General features: G+C 33.9%; 1 protein-coding gene across 13 annotated transcripts in view; it reads right to left on the bottom strand.

Annotated features, from left to right (window-relative positions):
* LCOR (ligand dependent nuclear receptor corepressor) overlaps positions 1-22,632 on the bottom strand; it is a 136,211-nt gene that overhangs the window by 40,360 nt on the left and 73,219 nt on the right. For 8 of the 13 annotated variants that reach the window (XM_033425683.2, XM_033425675.2, XM_033425690.2 and 5 more), the window contains 4 exons: positions 21,539-21,571; positions 8,948-9,080; positions 4,178-4,465; positions 1,229-1,322 (listed from right to left, as the gene is read on the bottom strand). In XM_033425683.2, coding sequence (XP_033281574.1) covers positions 1,229-1,322; positions 4,178-4,415 — 332 coding nt within the window. In that variant the 5' untranslated portion in view covers positions 4,416-4,465; positions 8,948-9,080; positions 21,539-21,571. Of the gene's footprint in view, positions 1-1,228; positions 1,323-4,177; positions 4,466-7,415; positions 7,635-8,947; positions 9,081-21,538; positions 21,572-22,632 lie in introns of those variants that run through there. The other 5 variants (XM_033425676.2, XM_033425691.2, XM_012532535.3 and 2 more) reach the window with 3 other exon arrangements.

Genomic DNA, 22,632 nt, shown 5'->3' with positions numbered 1-22,632 from the left:
AACAGCACTTAGGCTTCTCTTACGTGTGTCCTTAATTACATAACTCAAGTTTTTTGACATATAAATGGAACCAAATGATTTGGGACCATGATGACTTAGATCTATATTTAGTATGAACTACAGTGAAAAAAAAGGGCTTAAGAAAAAATGGTTAGTAAACTATGCAAAATGGATTAAATTAATGTTATTTTTAGACTGAATAAAGGAGAGAAAAAGGAAGATGATGAAATTTTAGAGAAAATAAAGGGAGCATTTCAGAAGTCAGTAAAGGAATCCTTCAATTTGAAGGTAATTAAGAATAAGTTGAAAAAGGTTAGTCCATTTAGCGTCTGCTTACTCCTTTGGTATCTAAACATCTTCCCCATGTTGCTATTCTAAAAGTTAAATAAACCTAAATATTAACTAACTTACCAAAGTTATGTTTCATATTTAGATGAAGCTTATTTTTGGTCACAACACAGTTTTATGGAAATGCCTTCCCAATATGGCATCTAAGCATCTTCATTAATACCTGACCATTTAAAATAGCTACTATGTACACACAGAGGGAGAATTAGACAATTCTTACATCATAAAACTAGGTGGTCAGAAAATTCACTTTAGTCTGCTAATCGCTATCAAAACTGAGCATGTAATAATGTCTTGGCAGCCTAAGATGGTTATCTATCAATATCTACAACCGGTCTTATCTAATTAAAAACAAAAAATACACACAATTATTTTCTGAACTGCCACACAGAATTAAAACTGCAGTTCAAATCAACAAACCAAACCAAACCAAACCAAACCAAACCAAACCAAACCAGAAAAAAACGAACAGCCCCCATACTCCAATCATTAGAGATACCAAGTTAAATATTGGAGCCCAATTTTCATTCAACAACCTCAGCACACAGAATACTGCCTTCACATGTGAACTCTGGAATTACTTAGGTTGGGTTTCACACTCCCAAACACTCAACAACAAAAAGTCCAAAGACATTCTTGCCATATTCCTGATTATTTACTATTTGTACTAAACTGGCAAAATTGACCTATATTTGCCAATTCTAGATTTCAGATTGTGCTTTTACTTGATTGATAGACTAAAAGTAATTTTACTAAAGGCTCACCTGTAACAGTGTTATTCTAAAGGATCAAGTTTTAAAACATACAGGGGAGATTGGCATCAATCTTTGATAAACTGTCCCCTATAAAACTGTGGAAGGCCACAAATATTTTCCCTTACCCGTTCCCTTGAGTACTGGAGCAACCTGGAGAATGGCTCAGGGAAGTGCTGCCAGCACATGGACTTTTCTTAGTGGATAGATCAAGTACACCGTCTGTAGAGATACAAAGAAACACCTGAGGATATTAAAAACTGGGAGCAAATAAGAACTGAATAGGCTAAAAATGTCAAAGCAGTAGGCTTAGTCAACTAAACAGATAAAACTAGCCATATATTTTGAGTTACAAAACCAATTTACTAATAGAATCAGGATATTTTTCCTCCTGAAGTGACATAAACTTAGCAAAGTTTGTTATATCTCATATATCCAAGGGTTAAATATTTCATTAATAGGGCAAAAGAAAAGGTAAAGCATTAACACTAAAGATGTTAAGATATAGTGAGATATTAGAAATAGCAGTATACACAGTATGAGGTTCTGCCATGGAATTATGAGACATCATTTTCTAAATTTACCTTGATCAAAGTATATGAGTTTAATGCCACAATGTCATACGAATTATAAAACCAAATTTCTCAAGAGCTAAGTCTACCTGAAACACCAGGAGTATATAAAAGTTAGATTTGGAAAAATTTAAATACAAAAGTCATTTTAAAAACAAGTTTATATGGTTATCGTAAACATATATAACTGTACAAAATAATATGTAAGATGAACCAGTTGTTAACTGTTTATAATTTGCATGTATCCTCTTCGGACACATCTGCAAAACTTGTGTATTTGGAGTCAATCTTTTGGGAAAAATCAGCAGAGATTCAAAATTTACTTGCTGATATTTAATAAAGGCAAGGTTTTTCGATGAATAAGCTATTATAAATTGATGAGCAAAGTTTAAGGAAAGAAAGAAGAATGAAACAGTCTTGATACTGATGGGAGCCTCGGGGGATAACCATTTTTTTCTTTTACTGATGCTAGACCAAATCACAAATTCATGTTATTAGAACATAAAATTAGAAGACTTTATTCTCCCCCAAAGACTTTTTTACCCTCATAGACATGTCTAGAAAAGAAAACTCATAGTCTGAATAACTTTTAAAGCTGCCATTCTGTCCAAAATTAACAGAGAAGAAAGATAATACTCAATGCCTCTGATTTTCAGTTGGCCTGCAGAGATGCCTGCTATCTAGTTATGTTAAAAATCACCCCAATATAGAACCCACTTGGGACTTATATCTGAGGACACTGTAACTCCCTATTTCAGGCAGTTAGAAATAAATATGCAACTGAGTTTATAAACCAAAAGAAGCCCACAACTCATACACAGTAAGTGTTGTCCTTTAGAGTCACTAATATTTCTAAAAACGTAATCTTATAGAACCAAGTATCCCATTAGCCATCTAACCCAATTAGATACCTAACAAGCAACACTGCTTAAAATATTTCCAACCAAAGATAGTACTATTTTCAGTCTGTCTAATCATATTATAGGCAACATATTTTAAATCTACCACTGAAAATATTGTGATTTAAGTTGAAAACACATTAAAATTCATTAGGAGATATACTTTTAAAAATTTTGTTTCATTTAAGGTTTATGCACTATAATCCTATCATCTAGTTCAAATTTCTCTTGGTAAGAGCATGCTGTCAACACAACATACCTCTCAAGCATAACACTAACCTTAAGAAGTTAGACCAATTTGTATTTTTGTATTGTTAATCTCCATTATTAATACTTTAGATACAACCTCTACGCTGTCATTCTATTGTAAACCTGAAGCTTGTAATGCAATATTTAGAGCAAACAGATTTTTAATGAAAGTTACCAATCTGTGGTAAAGAAAACAATCCTCAATAAAATAGAAAAGAACAACTTTACAAACACGGTAACCAAAGGTACAACTAGGAGGTCTAGGAGGCCTCCTGCTAGGAAATCTCTCAGAACTTCAGAGATTTTGATTGCTGCTCACTACACACAAAGAGAAAGAAGGCAAAGGAAAGCTATTTAGAAAAATATCCTTTGATAAGCAACTAAAGCCAGTCCATTAAGTGTCATTCCTTCATAAACAACTTAAAATAAGCAAAATAAAGTTCTTTCAAAGAGGTTCTTAGAAGAATTAAACTTATTTACTTTGCAAAATAAACATGTATTTCTCACCAATAAATCCACACTTTTATGAGATTTCTATGGCAATAAAATCTCAGTACTACAGATATCACCAATTTACAATTTGTAGTGGTTCAAACAGTGGCAGAGTTGAAATGCTCACTTCATCTTTGTGAAATTAAAGGTAAAATGAGATCACAAATCAACACGGATATTTAATTTACTTGAGAGTAACTTTTCAAAGACTCAAGAAATATCTGCTATGCAAAACTGACACCCTCTTAACCTCTTCACTTAATTAGGATCCTCACCAACAGATTACCTTTTGAAAATACTCTAATTAGTTTATAATACAGTATATGTATGTATGTGTGTGTATTTATAAAATACTGAATACAGATAACAACCTGGAGTGTGTCTACTGTCTTCTCAATATTTCTAACCTCATGAGTTTCTTTTTTTTAAATGCAAATAACACATATTTTTGCCTCATGATCTCATCTGCAGAATATAACTTCTATCTGACAAGATACATTTATTTCTCAGATAGGTGATAATCCTAAACATTGATGGAAAGGGGGGAAAGTTAATTTTTCAAAGGGGTTTTAAAAACAATGGATATGACAATGCTTGGGAAAGTGTGAACTACTTCTACAAATATGAAGTAACAGCTGTAACCACCGAACTTTCTGGGTGGTACATCAATCATGACTACAAACTACTGATGGGTAAAGTAGCCAATTTATACTTCTTCTCTATCATTGCAGAGTCAGGAATAATTTAAAAATCACATTAGTTTATCCTATTATTGCTTCTGGTGCCCTACTTGCCAATACTTTTTTTTCTCCCCAAATTAAAAGTATTCTAATTGGACAGAGGAGATCTTGACATCAAACCATACCTTGTTCGCTAGGTTCTGACTGAGACTTTCTGACAGTAAGGTCCAGAGGTGAGTCTTGGTCAGCCATGAGAAGTTTGCTGAGCACAGGGTTCTGAGTAGTTGCAGCCGTGGGAGAGGTGGTGACTGGAGATGCTTTCAGCAGGCTTTGGTTCTTTGTGCTATTGGGCTGGCTGGGGTCCTGAGTAGAGCTATTTTTTGAGGTATATTCAGCAGCAAATTGTTGGATCATTCGCTGCATGATCTCACGGGCCACTAGGGGAATATTGGGGTCGGAGACCCAGGGACTGTCTGTAAACAAAGATTTATTTACTTTTAAAGTGGGACAATGTACTAAAAAGAGACAGCTTTCAAGCAAACAAAATTTCATTTTATTTTTTTTCTTAAAATGCAATATCCTAAAAATAGTATTCCCTCTTAGAGTTATATTTTTAATCTCCAGGCTTATAAAAGTTGCAGATTTTTAAAAATAAAATTTTAATAAAATTATTTCTAAACACCACCCCCACCCCCGATTATGAAGTCAAATAAAGGGATAACCAATAGTATATCTTATGGGCAAGAATCACTTACCTGATACAGAAATCCCAAAACCCTTTTTAAATGAAATAATTACTCCCCTGTTTACCACCTATAGATTACATCTGGTTTCCCCTAGATCTTTCCTCAACCATAGCTTCCTATATAATTGAAGAATGGAATGCTCAGTTCATGAGGCTTAATTTACTTTCTGCTAAAAGTCTGAAGGCATATCAAGATTATAAAGGAGATAATATTAAGATTCATGATCGGCTAGGGCAATAGTTGTCACACTTTAATATTCATGAAAATCACTTTGAGGGCCTGTAAAAACAGATTGCTGGGTCCTATCTCCAGAGTTACTGATTTAGCAGTTCTAGAGTGAGCTCAGGAACTGGCATTTCTAACAAGTTTCTAGATACTGCTGGTCAGGGGACCACACTTTTAGATGCTCTGCGCTGAGTTTAAATGCCAAATCTCAAAAGCCTAAGACCATGTACTTTTCATAAGTTCTTTACACTCTACCAACCACTGAACACCATAGATAGGGAAGCAATAAAACAAACATCTAAATTATCAATTTCTAGTCAATGTTAATTTAAAAATAAAGACCATATGAATTCATTAACTCATAAAACTTTCAGCACTGGAAGAGTCCTTGAAAGTAAAATAAGATGGAAAATGCTTTGTGTAAATATATTACCATCACATCTCTCTCATTAACACGCTATCAGGGAGACTAAACGCTTTTTGAGAAAAGCAGAGATTATGTTTGTTTACCCCTGTATACTCAGCACCTAATCTTGGTGTAAAGTATACATTCATATTAGTTGAGTAATAAATGGATCAATCAAATCAATCAATAAATAGTTCTTAAAAAAAACAATAAATGAGACAAATGTGATCTAAAGAGTAAGTGGCCTCTTCAGATCTGTACAGATGGCTAGTGGCAGACCCTTGATCAAAATGCTCCACCGTGACCTTTTTACACTTCCTTCCCACACTTCCTAGGCTTTAGAAGATGGGTCTCAGAAAACCTGAGTTTCCTTGTTCTTTTAAAGATTAACCATAGAAGGTCAATTACTTTACCTATAATATTTTGGAGCTGTAAGGAACTTTGATTTAGTCAGCAAAACCGACTAATAGCTATTAATATCTAAAATCACCACAAAAAACAAACACATTAAAATCACACAGGACTCCCAAGAACAATTTTTTTTCTGAAGGACAATATTCAGGATCAGAAGATAGTCATAAAGTCAGAATATTTATTTAATTCTCTGGAGTTTAACGAGGTTTGCTCTACCAATAATAACATTTCTGTTCTATTAAGAAGGATTTTTAACCTTAAGTTTCCTCTCTATAAATAGAGACTATGAGCATGCTAGATGGTTTAAGGATAAAGGTATTCAACTAGGTAAGGTTCAGAAATTACTACAATCACTGACAATGGTTCCTTAAATGTTTTAATAAACATTTTTAGCCATACAGTGCTTTTTTCAATCTCTCTACCCACTGGGTTTTCTTATCAATATTTCTTTCTATTTAAGATCCATTTTTTTCTTGCACAGCATACAATCCTCTGAATGACTGTATATAATTTAATGTTTTAATGTTATTGTATCTTTGTATCCTCTGAAAAGTTGGATAATATATAATAAAGAAAGCTTCCAAATAGGAAGCAAAATGAAGTAATTTATGAGATGTCTGTGTTTAACTAGATTAATAAATATTACAGAGACTTGTAAAGAGTCAGAGATTTTAGGATAAAGACCATAAATTGCTACCTTTGAGCTTTAAATGCCTGCAGCATATTTCGCCTCTTTATTGAATAACTAATATAATCAAGAAACAATTCATGTTTACGAATTGATGACATCTCTGCCATCTGAATTTCTACGTCTTTTGAAAGTTTCTTGAACACATTTCATTCTTTCATTTACTTAAAACACAATATCTATAAACCTAGCCATGCTTAGGGGAACATGCACAATTGAGTCAAATAAAAACAACAAATCAGGTCAAAGTTAAAACTACAGAAAAACATGTGAATGCTACATCATAGCCACCTGTTATGTTTTTAAAATGTAAACCTAACTTTTAGGAAAGTGTCAAATTTTCTGAGACAACTGACAAAGCAAGCTGAAAAGAAATGATTATGACAGCTGTATAAGGTTTATTGTTCTTAAACTGGAATTTATTTATAGAGTCCATACCACAAAAGCCTACTTTTATTTGCATCTAATGTTTCTACCTAGCTATATATTACCTGTTTATACTCCATTATTTAAAACATACAATTTGCAATACTTGGAAACAAAGGACTAAATCCAAATACCTGAATTATTTATTAAAAACAAAATATTCTCCTCAGATTAAACTGCCTGTTATATCTCTGGATACTTAACATTTTTGGTATTAATTTGAAGACTACTAATGCCCATCTTTGAGACATTTCCAAGAGGATTAATAAAACATCTAAAAATAACAATATTAATACATAAAGGGGAAACTTCCAACTGCAAAGCAATAGTTCTTTTTCTGAGCATCATATGCCAGTAGACAGACAAATATACAAACTTAACTTTACATACAATTTCAGAGGATTCTCATCTCTCAAGACTGATTCCAAGGTAAGAATTCCTCTCCAAAAGGGTATGTGCCCCAAACTAAATTTCTAAATAAGAAAATTTACAAGAATTTTAACCTAAGTTATACCTACATGACAAAGGGATGGGACTAGTAGAGAAGCAGGTTAGACTTCTCTTCATCTATCTGCTTGTGATTAACCTCATTAACTCCCTCTAAGCAAAGACTGGATGACAAGTGCTTCCTCCATGTAAATTAGGAAGAGGAGTTCCTCTTTTCAGATAATGCATTTTCCTGCAGCATTAGACCCATGACTCAGTAAACATCCTAAAGGAGAGGAGTAGCAGAGAAGCTGGAAAAATATTTTATTTAGTTAATAAACTGAAAGAACTGATCTATCAGTCATTTATACGTTAAATGTGAGTTACTTTAATAAAATAATCAAAAGTTCATAAAACTAACATTTTGAACATAATTTTGGAATCAGGGTACTTTATGGAAATGGTATTGTGAGCATGGAAGCCTTGGCTGGGAGCTTTAGGTGAGAGCGTACTAGAGGATATTAAAAGAGAAGTGAGAAGTACTAAAAGATTTAATTTTACCTGGGGATCTGATGGAAGAAGAAAAAAAAGTGCCTCTGGAAACAAAAATCTTATGTATTCCTTAATTTCATGTCACTTCACCTCATACTCCCTTTTGAAAATATTGATCACATTAACCAAAAGCTCAGCTGGTCTCCAAGTGTAACCAACCGATTAGAATCTGCATTATCAGACTTTTAACTAGTGTACAGGCAAAAATCACCCCTCAAACTTCGGAATGGAGAAGGGAATTTCCAAAGGAATGAGAGGTGTAAACTAGAACATGTGAAGAAATATTAAAGAAAGTGGAATCACTGAGTCTGCTGAAGATGAAATAAGGATATTCAGCATTATCAGAAGTTTGTAAAAAACTTCGTTAGAGCCTATCATAGTAACCTCCATCTTGGAACTAGAGGGACGGCATAACTAAGGAATACAAATTCATTTAGAAAGAATTTCTCTAATTTTAATAATTTAAATTTTTTTAGTAAAACAAGGCTGTATTCAAGGAGAAAAAAAGTTTGCAAATCTAATTTTCAGATTAAGTTTTGTAGTTTTTTTCTCCAAATGAAATTTCAGTGAGGAATTACTAAAATTTTACAGTTTGCTTTATGATTATCAGTGGCTAAAACAGTGACTTTTTTTTTTTTTTTTTTGGCTGCTCTGTGTGGCTTGCAGGATCTCAGTTCCCTGATCACGGAATGAACCTGGGCCACGGCAGTGGAAGCCTGGATTCCTAACCACTAGGCCACCAGGGAACTCCCAACAGTGACTATTTATGTAAGAAAATTTGTCTAACAAAATAAAGAACTACTGAGACCATACAATTTTCACAGTTTCATAACAATTTTAAGAATTATTTAACTAAATCTTACATGGCACCATCACTGCAGAGCAAAAAGGAGGGAGAGGGGTTGCTTCACCTTATTCCAAATTTAACTTGACCAAAGGAATACAGAGAATTATAAAATATACTATAAAGAAAAATGTTTTTAAAGGTAATTCTTTTTTAAAATGACATTGAAATTAAGGAGACTAAGATAAGACAAGCAGATGCTAAATGTCATTCTTCACTGGAACCAACCTTTTCTACAAAAGACTGCATTGAGGAACTCTTCTGCTTGTCTCTCGAATCGAATGATTTTTGCTTGCTCTCGTTTAAGCAGAGCTTCTTGCCCAGCTCCCGAAGCTGGTTCATCCAGACCGACTAAGTGTCCCTGCAAAAATATTTGGTGAAATATTTGCACAAAAATCTTTCCCCATTCAATATCAAAAGCACAGATCCAAAATCAAAGACAAATGTTAGTAACAGATAAGACAAATCATTTTAATACAATTAAAATATTTTAAACCTTCAGCATAATATTTATCTCCACAAAAGTACAAAAACAAACTGAATAGAAAAATATGCCTTGGGTGTTTTTATCCATGTTTTTTGATTATGAGTTTTGTTTAAATTTATAGGTTAACTCTAATTGAACTATAATTACTAAAGGGAAAATTTCTTTGAGTATTCAAATACATCGGTTCTTATTACACTACAGCAACAGTTTATAGACAACCCAACTCAGATAAAAAGATATCTTAAACACCAAATCTCATTTGACAATCATGTTTGCCCTCCTAGTATATTTTCTCTAGACACAAAACAAACATTTTAAAAGGGCCATTAGGAGGGAAAACTCAAAAATAATGCACCTGAATTCCTAATTCTGTCCCTAGAGTACTATTTTATAAATGATAACTTTCGAATCTTTAGTGGGTTGTGAAATTAATAGGTCAAAACTAGCACTAGAAGAAAAAAACTGAAAAACAATGCACTGCATTATAAGAGTTAAATAGTTCAGTATCTTAAGGGTAAAAATTTTATATATATGTTTGCAATATAAAAATTTTATATATATATATGTTTGCAAAATATATATATATATATATATATATATATATATATATATATATGTTTGCAATATAAAAATGTGTGTCCTAATCACAAAGTTTCAAAATGCTGCACTAGACGACTCCCAGAATATGCTCTCAGACTGCAGGAGCACTGGACTAGGCTGACAAAGCTTTACACTTACTTCCACCCTTGTAGCTAATGAACAAACAGGAAACTATGATAGTAGAATATAAGAGTATGAAGAAAAAGTACATCTTTTAAGAGTTCAAGTGCATATAATTTTCTTCATTGCAATGTATCAACACATGCATTTACTTATACCATGAAAAACTTAAAAGTGCTCTAAATAAGAAAATGGGACATACCTTGGCACAATGAAAAGGAAGTAAACAAGATACCGAAGGCATGTTACAATCCACAAATGATTTCCTCAAAAATTTTAAATACACCCAATGATATCTGCAATTGGTTTTCTATGATTTCCCCATCACCGGACTGTGTCAACAGTGCAATCAAAATATGCATTTTGCAAAGACACATTCAGCATCAATTATATATTGTAAATAGTTCACTATGAAGAACTCTCGCACACTCAAATTAAAACAGTGATCCCTTAATATTTCCATGTAAGACATATTGTTTGCCACATAATTAGTTTAAAATTTTTTAAACAAAATATTTTAAATGTTATGAATCATTACACAAACCTCTATTATAGTTGTATTTGCCAACATTCTCTTCTATGGATTAAAGAAATTATTAAGAAAGTAACTTTTAAAAATGAATCACAAAAAATAATCTAAGTTTGATACAGATTTAACATTTAAAATGTAACAGGAACAGGTATTACAGAGAGTTCGATAAAATCCTCATTTACATTATACTTTAATGCCACTTCATTGTTTACTGATTTTCAAAAATCAGACATTACATGGCACAACTATACTTAAGTCTTTAGCCCTACATTCAGTCAGTGTGGTCAGACTTTGAACAGAATATCTATACTTAAACTATGTTTAATGTAGCATTCAGGCTACTTTCTAACCTAAATCAACACAGGGCAACTAACCTAGCATTCAATAAGGCAGTTGCTACATATTCTTTATTGAACCAAACACCAATTTATCAACTTGTACTCTGAAATATACAGCTTACTTTTAGTTGGTTCCTAATAATCACAGTCACATCTATTCATTTTGTTTTTAAACAGTTTTACTGAGATATAATACACACACCATAGAATTCACCCATTTAAAGTAAAGTCAATGCTTTTTTAGTATATTCACATAAGTGTGGAACCATCACCATAATCTAACTCTAGAACATTTTTGTATCCCAAATGGGAACCCTGCACCCAGTAACAGTCACTCCTCATTCTCCCAACCTTGGTCAACCACTGTATTATTTTCTGTCTCTATAAGACTTAACTAATTCTGGAAATTTCACATAAATGGAATTATACAATACTTGGTTTTTTGGTGACTCAGTTCTTTTTCCTAGAATAATATTTGCAAGGTTCATCCAAGTTGTAACATATATCAGTATTTACTTCCTTTTTACTGCCAAATAACATTCCGTTCTAAGGATATACAACATTTTATCCATTCATCAGCTGACGAACTTTTTTGGGTTGTTCCTACTTTTTGTCTACTGTGATATGAATAACACTGCTTTTAATATCTGTGTACAAGTTTTTCTGTGGATATATATTTTCATTTCTCTTGGATATATACTTAGGAATGGAATTTCTGGATCATATGGTAACTATGTTACTGTTTTGAGGAAGTGTCAAACTATGTTCCAAAGTAGCTGCACCACTTTATATTCCCAACAGCAATGAGGATTCCAATTTCTCTACATACTCATGAACATTTGTTATTTTTCTGATTACACCATCCTAATATACGAGAAGTGGTATCTCATGATTTACATTTGCATTTCCCTAATGACTACTGATGTTAAGCACCTTTTTGTGTGCTATTGGCCAAATATCTCCTTCAGAGAAATGTAAACTCATACAGTTTACCCAGTTTTTTTTTTTTTTTTTTTTTTGCGGTACGCAGGCCTCTCTCACTGTTGTGGCCTCTCCCGTTGCTGAGCACAGGCTCCAGACGCGCAGGCTCAGCCGGCCATGGCTCACGGGCTTAGCCGCTCTGAGGCACGTGGGATCTTCCCGGATCGGGGCACAAACCCATGTCCCCTGCATCGGCAGGCGGACTCTCAACCACTGCGCCACCAGGGAAGCCCTTGCCCAGTTTTTAATTGGGCTATTTATCTTTTTATTGTTGAGCTGTAAGAATTCTTGATATATTCTGGATACAAGTCCATTATCAGACATATAATTTGCAAATATTTTCTCCCGTCCATAAGCTTTCTTAACACTTCATTGATGCTACTGTTTAGAAGTACAAAAAAGGTTTTAATTTTAATGAATTCCAATTTGTCTATTTTTTCTTTGTTATTTGTGCTTTTGGTATTGTATCTAAAAAACTAGTGGTTAACCCATGGTCGTGAAGATTTACTCCAATGTTTTCTTAAAATTTTACCGTTTTAGGACTTACTTTTGGATCTATAATCCATTTCAACTAAATTTTTCTGTATGGTATAAGAAGGAGTCCAACTTCCTTTGTGAAAAATCACTGGCCATAAATTTTACTTCTGGATCTCAGTTCTATACCATTGATCTCAATACATCTGTCCTTATGCCAGTAACACACTATGTTGATCATTATAGTTTTGTAGTAAGTTTTGAAATTGGGAAGTGTGAGTCCTGCCAATGTATTCTTTTATAAGATTGTTTTGGCTATTCAGGGTCTCCTGAATTTTCATATGAATTTTAGGATCAACTTGTCAATTTCTGCAAAGAAACTGGCTAGGGTCTTGACAGGGAATGCACAGATCATCTGGGAGAAAATGCCGTTTTCATAACATTGAGACTTCCAATCCATGAACACGGGATGTCTTTCCATTAATTAAGATCTTCTTTAATTTCTTTCAACAGTGTTTTGTCATTTACAGTATATGGATCTTCCACTTTTTGTTACATTTATTCCTAATATTTTATTTTTTAAAGCTATTGTAAATGGAATTTTCTTAATTTCTTGTTTAAATTGTTCATTGCTAATGTATAGAAATACAACTGTTCTTTTAAAATGCTGTATTCTGCTACTCTACTGAACTTGCTTATTAATCTAATAGTGTTTTGTAGATTTCTTAGGATTTTCTATACACAGTATCACGTCATCTGCAAATACAGATACTTTTACTATTTCTTTTACAATCTGGATAACTTTGGTTTCTTTTTATTGCTTAACTTCCAAAGATAGAACTTCTTGTAAAACGCCGAATAGAGAAATGATGAGAGTAGACATCCTTGTCCTGTTCCTGATTTTAGGGAGAAACTGTCAGTCTTTTATTATTAAGTACCATGTTAGCTGTGTAGTTTCGTAGGTCAAGTAGAGGAAGTTCCCTGCTATTCTAGTTTGTTGGGCGTTTTCATGATGAAAAGGTGCTGGATTTGGCCAAGTGCTTTTTGGGGAGGCATCTATTGAGATGATCATGTGATTCCTGCCACTTATTCTGTTAATACATTGCATTACATTAATTGATTTTGGGGTGTTGAACCAACCTTGCATTACTGAGATAAATCTCACTTAATAATGGTGTATAACAGCTTTTATATGTTGCTGGATTTGGTATGCTAATATTGTGTTAAGGATTTTTGGTGGTGATACTGGTGTGTAGTTTTACGGACTAGTGATATTGGTCTGTAGTTCTGTTTTTTTGTGTCTTTGCCTGGTTTTGATTTTCAAATAATACTGGTTTCACAGAATGGGGAAATCTTCCTTCTTTATCTTAGACAAGTTTGTGAAGAAATGGTATTAATTCTTTTAAAAATATCTGGTAGAAATCACCAGTGAAGACATCTAGCCATAGGCTTTTCTTTTTTGAAAGTTTTAAAATGGCTAATTCAATCTCTACTTGTTCTAGGTCATATTAATTTCCTAGGGCTACTATATTATCACAAACTGTACTCTCTCGAAGCTCTGGAGTCTCAAAGTCTAGGCTCCTTCTGAAGGCTCTGAGAAGAGTCCTTCCTTGCCTCTTCCTAGCTTCTGCTGGTTTCCAGCAGTCCTTGTTGTTTCCTGGCTTGTGACAGCATAACTCCAATTTTTTCCTCCATCTTTATATGTCCTTCTTCTCTGTTGTGTGTGTCTGTGTTTCCAACTCTCTCTCCTTATAAGGATACCAGTTATTGGATTTAGGGCCCACTTGAATCCGGTATAACTCCATCTTGACTTCATTACATCTGCAAAGACCCCATTTCCAAGTAAGGTCATGTTCACAGATACCAGGAGTTAGAACTTCAACATTATCTTTTTGGGGGGACACAATTCAACCTGCAACATACGTCTGATCAGATTTTGTTTCTCCTCAAGTCAGTTTCGGTAGTTTGTGTCTTTCTAGGCATTTACACTGATTTCATCTAAATTATCTAATATTTTGCATACATATTATCAACAGTATTCCCCTTATAATCCTTTTTATTGTTGTAAGGTTAGTAGTGGTCTCTCCTATATTGCTTGTAATTTACTAATTTGAATCTTCTTTTTATCTTGCTCAGCACTAAAGATTTATCAATTTTATTGATCTTTTCATAGAACCAACTTTTGGTTTGATGACATTCTTTATTTTACTATTTCATTTATTTCTGCTCTACTCATGTCCTTATTTCTGCTTATTTATGATTTAGTTTGCTCTTCTTTTTCTAGACCCAAGGTGGACAGTTAGGGTATTGATTTGAGATCTTTTTCATTTAATGTAGGCATTTGTAGCTATAAATTACCTTTTAAGCACTGCTAGCTATATCTCCTAAGTTTTGGTATGCTTTGGTTTTGTTTTTATCCATCTCAAACTATTTTCTAATTTCCTTTGTGATTTCTTCTTTGACCTATTGGTTATTTAGAAATGCTTAGTTTGATTTCCACATATTTGTGAATTCCTCACATTTCCTCTGTAACTGATTTCTAATTTCATTCCACTGTGATTGGAAAACATACTTTGTATAATTGCAATTCTTTAAAATTTATTTTTTTTTATGTCCCAGCACTTGGTCTCTCCTGCAAAGTGTTTCATGTGCACTTGAGAAGAATGAATATTTTGCTCTTATTGGTTGGAGTGTTCTATAGATGTCTGCTAAGTTTAGTTGATTCATAGTGTTGTTCAAGTCTTCCATCTTTGTTGATCTTCTGCCTAGATGCTCTATCCATTACTGAAAGTGGGCTATTGATGTGTCCAACTATTATTGCTGAATTGTCTATTCCCCCCTTCAATTCTGTAGCATTTTGCTTCATGCATTTTGGGGCTCTGTTGTTAGAAGACAATACATTTATAGTTATAGACTGGCCCTTTTCTCATTAGAAAATGTCTTTCTTTATCTCTAGTTCCCCAGCAGTGCGCAGCCTCTGACTGCACTTCTCAGAGGATGCTATCTTGAGCATGCACAGTCTCTCTGTCCACCAGGAATAACTATGAATTTAGCTCTTTGGCAGTTTTTTTTCTTGGGTCTCTCCTTTATAAGCTTCTGGTTGATCTGCCTATAGCGGTGTCACAAACCCAGCTGTTAGTCTCTACTAACTGTTCTACTGTTTTTGCCACACCCTGGGGCATAAATTGCATTCAGTCTGATCCAATAAGAGTGGAGCCTCATTGCAGGGGCAGGGTGTTGCCAGCATTTGAGGCTTGCTCCAACCCCAGGAGGGCACTTCCTCTTTTTCCTGGTTCTCTCTTTTAAACTTCTAACTTGTCTGCTATTTCACTTGTTGCTATTAGTATCATGGAGCTACCAGCCTCCTTTTAACTGTTCACCACAAAGATCTTCATTATTTTCAACATCTTTTCGCAAGCTCTGCTCCAAATAAAGTCAGTCTCCTTGGGAGAGCTACAGAGTTATGTTTTTAAGGCCTGCCTCTCCCTTAGGAAGAACCTTTGTGCCACTCTGCACAGGAACTGGGGGCTGCGACAGTGACCCAATTCTCTCAGAGTAACATCTGTGCTCTATGAGTGGGGGTGCCGGATGACTTGCCCCTCCTGGATGGAACTTCTGCGTTATGAATGAGGCCTGGCCCAGCAACTGGGGCCTACTATTCTCAGCCTGCTGTGCCTAGAGTAGACTTCCACTCACAGTAAAGGCTGAGTGAGGGAAGGGGGCCCTTACAGGCCTTTTGACCTCGCCTGCCTGCAGGAAGGCTACTGCAACAAGAATCTAGAGTGTATAAAAGAGGCCCACAGTCTGCCCCTCCGGTTCAGAGTAGAGCGTCCCTCAAACTGAGCTCAGGGAAGTGGGTGGGAGTGGGTCATGGCTCATATGTCACTGACTCTTGTTCTTACTGAGATTTACTAGATTTTTTTTTTTGAACAAATGATTCTCCATTTACTGTATGCCCTTAAGATAATTATTCCCTGAGTTCAAATAATTATTTTAAAATAATTTCACCAGTTAAATAGTTGTTTTGATTAAAATAATCCTAACCAAATAATAACCAAAGATGAAAAATATACCACAAAACCATATACTCTTTTCAAGTGCATCTCACCAAGTTAAAAATTTATAGCAATGGTGCATAAACAAAATGCAGCTCATCCTCCCTCACTGTACTTAAGTACACCAAAATTAGTCAACAAGAACAAAAAAGTTCCTATGACACAGAGCTAAAAAAGCTAATACAATAGTCAGAGGATAGGAAGTTAAAACAATTCATGTCATTTCCCCTCCCTCATACATGAATTCTAAAAAGAATCATTATGTATGGTGTGGCAAAAAACAACAAAATGATGTGACATACTCTTCTGTAAATAAAAAGCCACTGTTCTTTTGCATTTATTATCCCTATTTATTAAACAAGTTCTTGGCCCAGAACTAAATAGGAATAAAGCTTGAGATCAGAACTGGAATTTATATCACCTACAAGTTGCTTCCTTCACGATTCAGGAATTGGTCTACCTAGACTGGTTGGTTCATAGCCAGAGGTGATTCTGTCATATCAGAATCTACTGTGGGCTTCTTAAAAGCATACATGCCTAGAACATACTCCCAGAGCTTTTGATTCTGTACCTCTGGGGTAGGGAGTAGTCGTTATGTTTTTTAAATGCTCTCTCTGAAAACTGAAAAAAAGCATCATCGGTATCATACTTTAAAAATTATTACATATTTATAAAAAGTCTTTGTATTTGGGAAGGCAAACGCCACTTGTTATTTATATTTTCCAAAATGTCCTGGTTATTCTAGCTTTATTCTTTCAGACTGCATTTAAAATCACTCAGTCAATTCTGTTCCCACCACCACCAGCTCTCCAAAGAAGACGTGTTTTGATCTGAATAGGATTATATTTAGAAAGTAATTCAGGAAGAAGTAACATCCTTAAAAATATTCAGTCTTCTCTTTTAGGAACTGCTTTACATTTATTTTAAAATTTAATGAATCTCAAAATTCTGTTGTTTATTCATATAGTTCCCACATATTTATTATTTTACATTTTTACTGTCATGAAAAGAATGTTTATTTTCTAACTGCTAGCACTGGCAAAATGAAGAATGTGTGCATATGTGCATGTAAAACTTAAAACTTAATTCTGTATACGGCTTTCAGGGGAAAGTGTAGGCCGTCTGTCTCCAGTTGCTATGTTCTCTGGTAGCCTCACCAGTTTATGTCAATTTTCCAACATCCTTTTAAGGGAGCTGTGAGAGTGGTAGGGAGAGGTAGAGGAAAAGGGAGCTGCAGCGAGTCGTCAACACTTTGTGGTCTAATGACTCATCACCCAAAGCAGAAAAAAGATATACTGAATGGGCTGAGATCTTCAACCAGAAAAGACCTCCAATTCTTTCTTAAGCTTTTGGTTATCTCAAACTATATAATCCATGTAATATATTCTTTTATCTTTTACTACTTTTTGGGGAATGGCAAAGAAACAAACATCCAAAAGATGCTTCCAAATAAGTTTACAACTTTTCTCAACAACTTAAAGTACTATCTCTCTGTACTACTAGAAATGCTGAAGAAAATTCTTCAGGCTGAAGGGAAATGACACTACAAAGTTAAGAGAAATCAGAGATGATGTGAATAAAGAGGAGATAAACCATGATCATAAACTGGAAGGCTCAATATTGTTAATGTGACAGTTATCTCCAAACCGATCTATAGATTCAGTGCAATCCTAATCAAAATTCTAAAGGGCTTTTTTTTTTTTTAAGAATAAGCTAATTTTAAAATTTATATAAAAGGTCAAGGATCTAGATTAGCAAAGCAAGTCTGAAAAAGAAAGCAAAGTTAGGGGATTCATACTACTTGATTTCAAGATATAAAGATATAGCAATCAAGACACTGTGGTATTGATGTAAGGATAGACATACAGTTTAATGGCACAGGACAGAGCTCAGATATACACCTACATGTATATGATCAACTGACTTAAAGATGCCAAAGTAATTCAATTTGGAGGGGGAGAGGAGCTCTTTTCAACAAATGGTGCTAGAACTGGATTATCTTACAGAATATAATAAGTCTCAACACTTAACTCACACACCATATACAGAAATTAACTAGAAATGGATCATAAATCAAAATGTAAGAGTTAACATTACTAAACTTCTAGAAGAAAATATGCAATTTTCCTGTGTTTGATATTGGATTAGGCAAAGATTTCTTCAACAGGACAAAAAACCATGAATTTTAAGAGAAAAAACCGGCAAGGGGTTTTAGACAGAATATAATTTTTTTTAAAACAGCTAAAGGTTTTACAATGTTTCACATGGGTATGTATAGAGAAAGATGCTCAACATCACTAGTCATCAGGGAAATGAAAATTAAAATCACAATGAGATACTACTACAGACCAACCAGAATGGCTAAAGTTTCAAAATGTTGTCAAAATGTGGAACGTTGGAACTCCCAATACATTGCTGATAGAAATGCAAAACATTTCAGACATTTTGGTAAAACGTATGATAGTATTTCATAGGGTTAAATATGCAATTACAATACTACCTGGTAATTCCAATTCTAGGTATTTATCCCAGAGAAATGAAAATATATGCCCAAAGACTATGTGAATAAGCCTAACAGTCAACATCTGGAAACAATTCAAAGTCTATTAAAAAAATGAATGGATAAACAAATAGTGGCATATCCATGCTACAGAGACCTACTCAGCAACAAAAAGGAACAAAACATCATATACAAAATCAGGAATGAATATTTTAAAATTGTGCTAAGTGAAAGAAGTCAAAACCGAAAGACTACATATCTATAATTCCTATTATAGAAAATTCTAGAAAAAAACTACAGTGATTGCCTGGGTCTGTAGGTCCAATAAAGGGATTGACTACAAAGGGGCATGAGAAAACGTTTTAAGGTGAGGAAACTGTCCTGTACCTTGACTGTGCTGGCAGTTATCAACTGTATACAATTACCAAAATCCATTAATCTGTACTCTAAAATGGATTTATTTTATTGTGTATAAATATTACCTCAATAAAAATAATTAAAAATAGGTTTAGGGTATTAAAGATGCTAGATACTGAATGTATCACTGAATTGTGACTCCTGAACTAACATCTGAAATCAAAGAAATGATTTTTACTTACATTTTCAGAGTCACAAAGAAATGTGACACATTTTCAAAAACTCATGTGAATATCTTTCTCCTCAAGCAAGCATACTTTTAGGTTAAAAAACAGTATCTTTTACTTGCCATCTACTTCTTTGCATAGTATTCTGAATAGGTATGTCAGTGGCCATAAATTGCTGGTATTTTGATTTTTTTTGCTTTATCCTTAGATATAAATGAAGATAAGGAGGCTGATTATTGCCCAACATCTGGTCTTTGTTAATGAAGCTGTATGTAGATTGGACAAAAAAGTAGGTGTATACGTTAACAGTTCCTCACCAAAGGAACCAGATTCTCCCTACGAAAATGGAATCCAGTACTGGAACACAGAAAAGACCCAAAATGAACCCAAAATATCCTGTACCAGAAAGTAAGAAAGGGTTCAAAAAATGATGGGGACATGTCAAAAATGACATAGGTTAACTTGAAGGGGTTCCCACTAACCAGATCTCAGACACTAGATGATAACCTATTGAATAGAATAAGAATCTTGACTCCAAACAAATAGAGGGAAAGAGAAAGCTTTTCCTCACAGTGTAAAGCCAACTAAACAATGTGAAAGAAATAACGGAGTTAGAAAGATCACTATTTTCAAATAATTGGAAAAATAACTTATTCCAGCAAGAAACTACCATCAATACTAAAACTGAAATGATGAAAGTTTGATGAGGAAAAAAATACATTGTCTCAACTTATCTGTGTACAAATTACTTATTAATCACAAGGGGAAAAACAGTAACATTTCAGTGGACAAACCCAGTGGACATCAACCTTGCCAAGGTTAACATCACCTACTAAACTGACAAGAATACATCACTTACTTAATATTCTTGCTAAAAGATCATGACCTGAATTTAATCATGAACTAACAATCTGAAAACCTAAATTGAGAGACATTCTACAAAATGAATGACGTGCACTCTTCAAAAATGTAAATGTCACTAAGAAATAAAAGGCTGAGGAACCATCTAGTTCAAAGGAGCCTAAAGAGTAGTGAAAATCAAATTCAATGAGTGATCTTAAATTGGATTTTTGGACTAAAGGAGTGGGTAAAAAACTATTAAAGTAATTGGGACAATTGGTAAAATTTAAACGAGATTCATAGATTAGATATATATCAAAGTAACTTTCCTGATTTTTGGTAACTGTACTGTGTAGTTAAGTAAGTGGATATCCTTATTCTTAGGAAACAGAGAAATAAACATGAAAATATTTAGGAGTAAAGAGGTATGAAGGGTATGATGCCCATAACTTATTCTCATGTGGTTCAGGAAAATGTGTGTGTGTGTTACATGTAGTATCTATGACAGAGAAAGAATGAGAATGAATTAATAAGGCAAATGTGGCAAAATGTTAAATGGTGATTGGCACATGAAAATTTCTGTGCTATTCTTTTAACTTTTTTATAAATGTGAAATTATTTGAAAGTTAAAAGTTTAAAAAAGTAGGTTGGACAAATGCTGAATCTTACTTTTCTTCTACAAGCCAAATCTCCCTTGTTCCTCTCCCACCCTCTTCTCTATAATCCTAGCTGTTCTGCCATTAAATTATATTTGCTTGTGTTGTTGCTCTGATACACAGTTAGAGGAAGAATAACAAAGAGAATAGTAAGTAGGATATGGAAGTTAAAAACTTTCAGCATTCTCTTAATCTCAACAACCTGATGAAGATATTCAAAACAGAATAAAACATTTTCTGTCAAGGGCCAGATGGTAAATATTTTAGGCTTTGCAGGCCACATACAGTAACATCTCTTTTTTCCCCCTCCAAAACCACCTCTTTAAGCTTGCAGACATTACAAAAACAGACTGTGGGCTGGATTTGGAAATAGGTCACAGCTTTCTGACCCCTGATAGAATTATTAAATTTCTCTAAGAACTATACAAAAGTAGCTCTACTGATCCCTGAAAATAGCAAGGACATTACTGAATAAATGAAGCAACAAAATTATATCGGCATGGTAGTTAGTTCTCAGGGCAATAAACAGTTAATAAAGTTAAACTTTAAACAAAAAATAAAGATTAACATTTCTTAAAGTTTCTTTTGCAACTCTAAAGTTTATCACCTTTGAGTTTGGGTTGGGGGGATAAGAATGGGGAAGGTCACTTACATAGCTGCAGATTTTCTTTTTAAGAGATAATACCTCAAGAAAGGAAATAAAAGAAAAAATAAGTTTCACCTGGGAAAGGTAAGATGGTCTATATTTAAGAAGTGTGATACAAAACTGAAGGGGTGACATTTTAGAGCTGTTCCTGTTTGAATTCAAGACCATTCCCACGCTGTACTGGGATTCTCCAAATTTAAATGGTATTTTTAAAAAATTCACACCATATAGTATAGAAAATCTGGGAATTAGAAGCATATGTATGCATGCAGGTTTTGTAATAATTATGTTAGAAAGGCCTATGTGAGTAGAACATGGGCCTATAGCTATAGTCATGTCCGCTACCCATGGCTTACTGACATTTCAAGCAATGAGCTAAAAAGAGCTGACAAGATGCAACTCATTGATTTAAATACCACTCTCCTATGTCTTATTATTTTAAATGCCAGCAAGTCTTAGGGAAAATGGCTCCACCATGTTAAATGCTTATACTCTTTAAGGTCAGTTACCTAAAAAGAAACCTTCTTACTTCATGTAAATTATTACTTTTTACATTAACCAAGTATGAATTGTTGTGCTTAATACAATGTTTACTGTATGTCAACGTTACCTTCAATTTTGTTAAGCAGACCAACAGGTTAAAGAATAGGAAAACAACAAAGTTTGAAGCCTGAACACATATCAAGAGTTAAATAAGGTATTAAAAATGTACAACAAACTTACCACGAATGACTCTTACCAGTATATATAATTGTTATTACTGTACTTGGAAATTAAGCCTAAAGTGCAAGTACCAAATGATTATTATTACCATTATACTTAATGTACCAGTATCTATAATCAGCACTTACTGTTATAGTTTTCCTTCCATTACACATGTATGGTTTTTAAAACATTAAAAGACAAATGCAAGCCGCCCCAGTCAATAACAAGTGTTTCTTATATCCTTCCACTAGTTGGAAATTAAAAGTTTATACTATTCCAATTATCATCCACAACCCAATTTCAATCAGAAGACTTCCTGAATTTCTAATCTGCTCTCAGTAATGACTGTGGGTTTCCTTAGGTGCCCAAGACCACTATAAACACAAGGATATCCA

This window comes from Orcinus orca, chromosome 14 (genome assembly GCF_937001465.1).
Source record: "Orcinus orca chromosome 14, mOrcOrc1.1, whole genome shotgun sequence".
Classification (NCBI taxonomy): Eukaryota; Metazoa; Chordata; class Mammalia; order Artiodactyla; family Delphinidae; genus Orcinus; species Orcinus orca.
The sequence above is the reverse complement of the archived record's forward strand: the minus strand, read 5'-3'. Positions and strand labels throughout refer to the sequence as shown.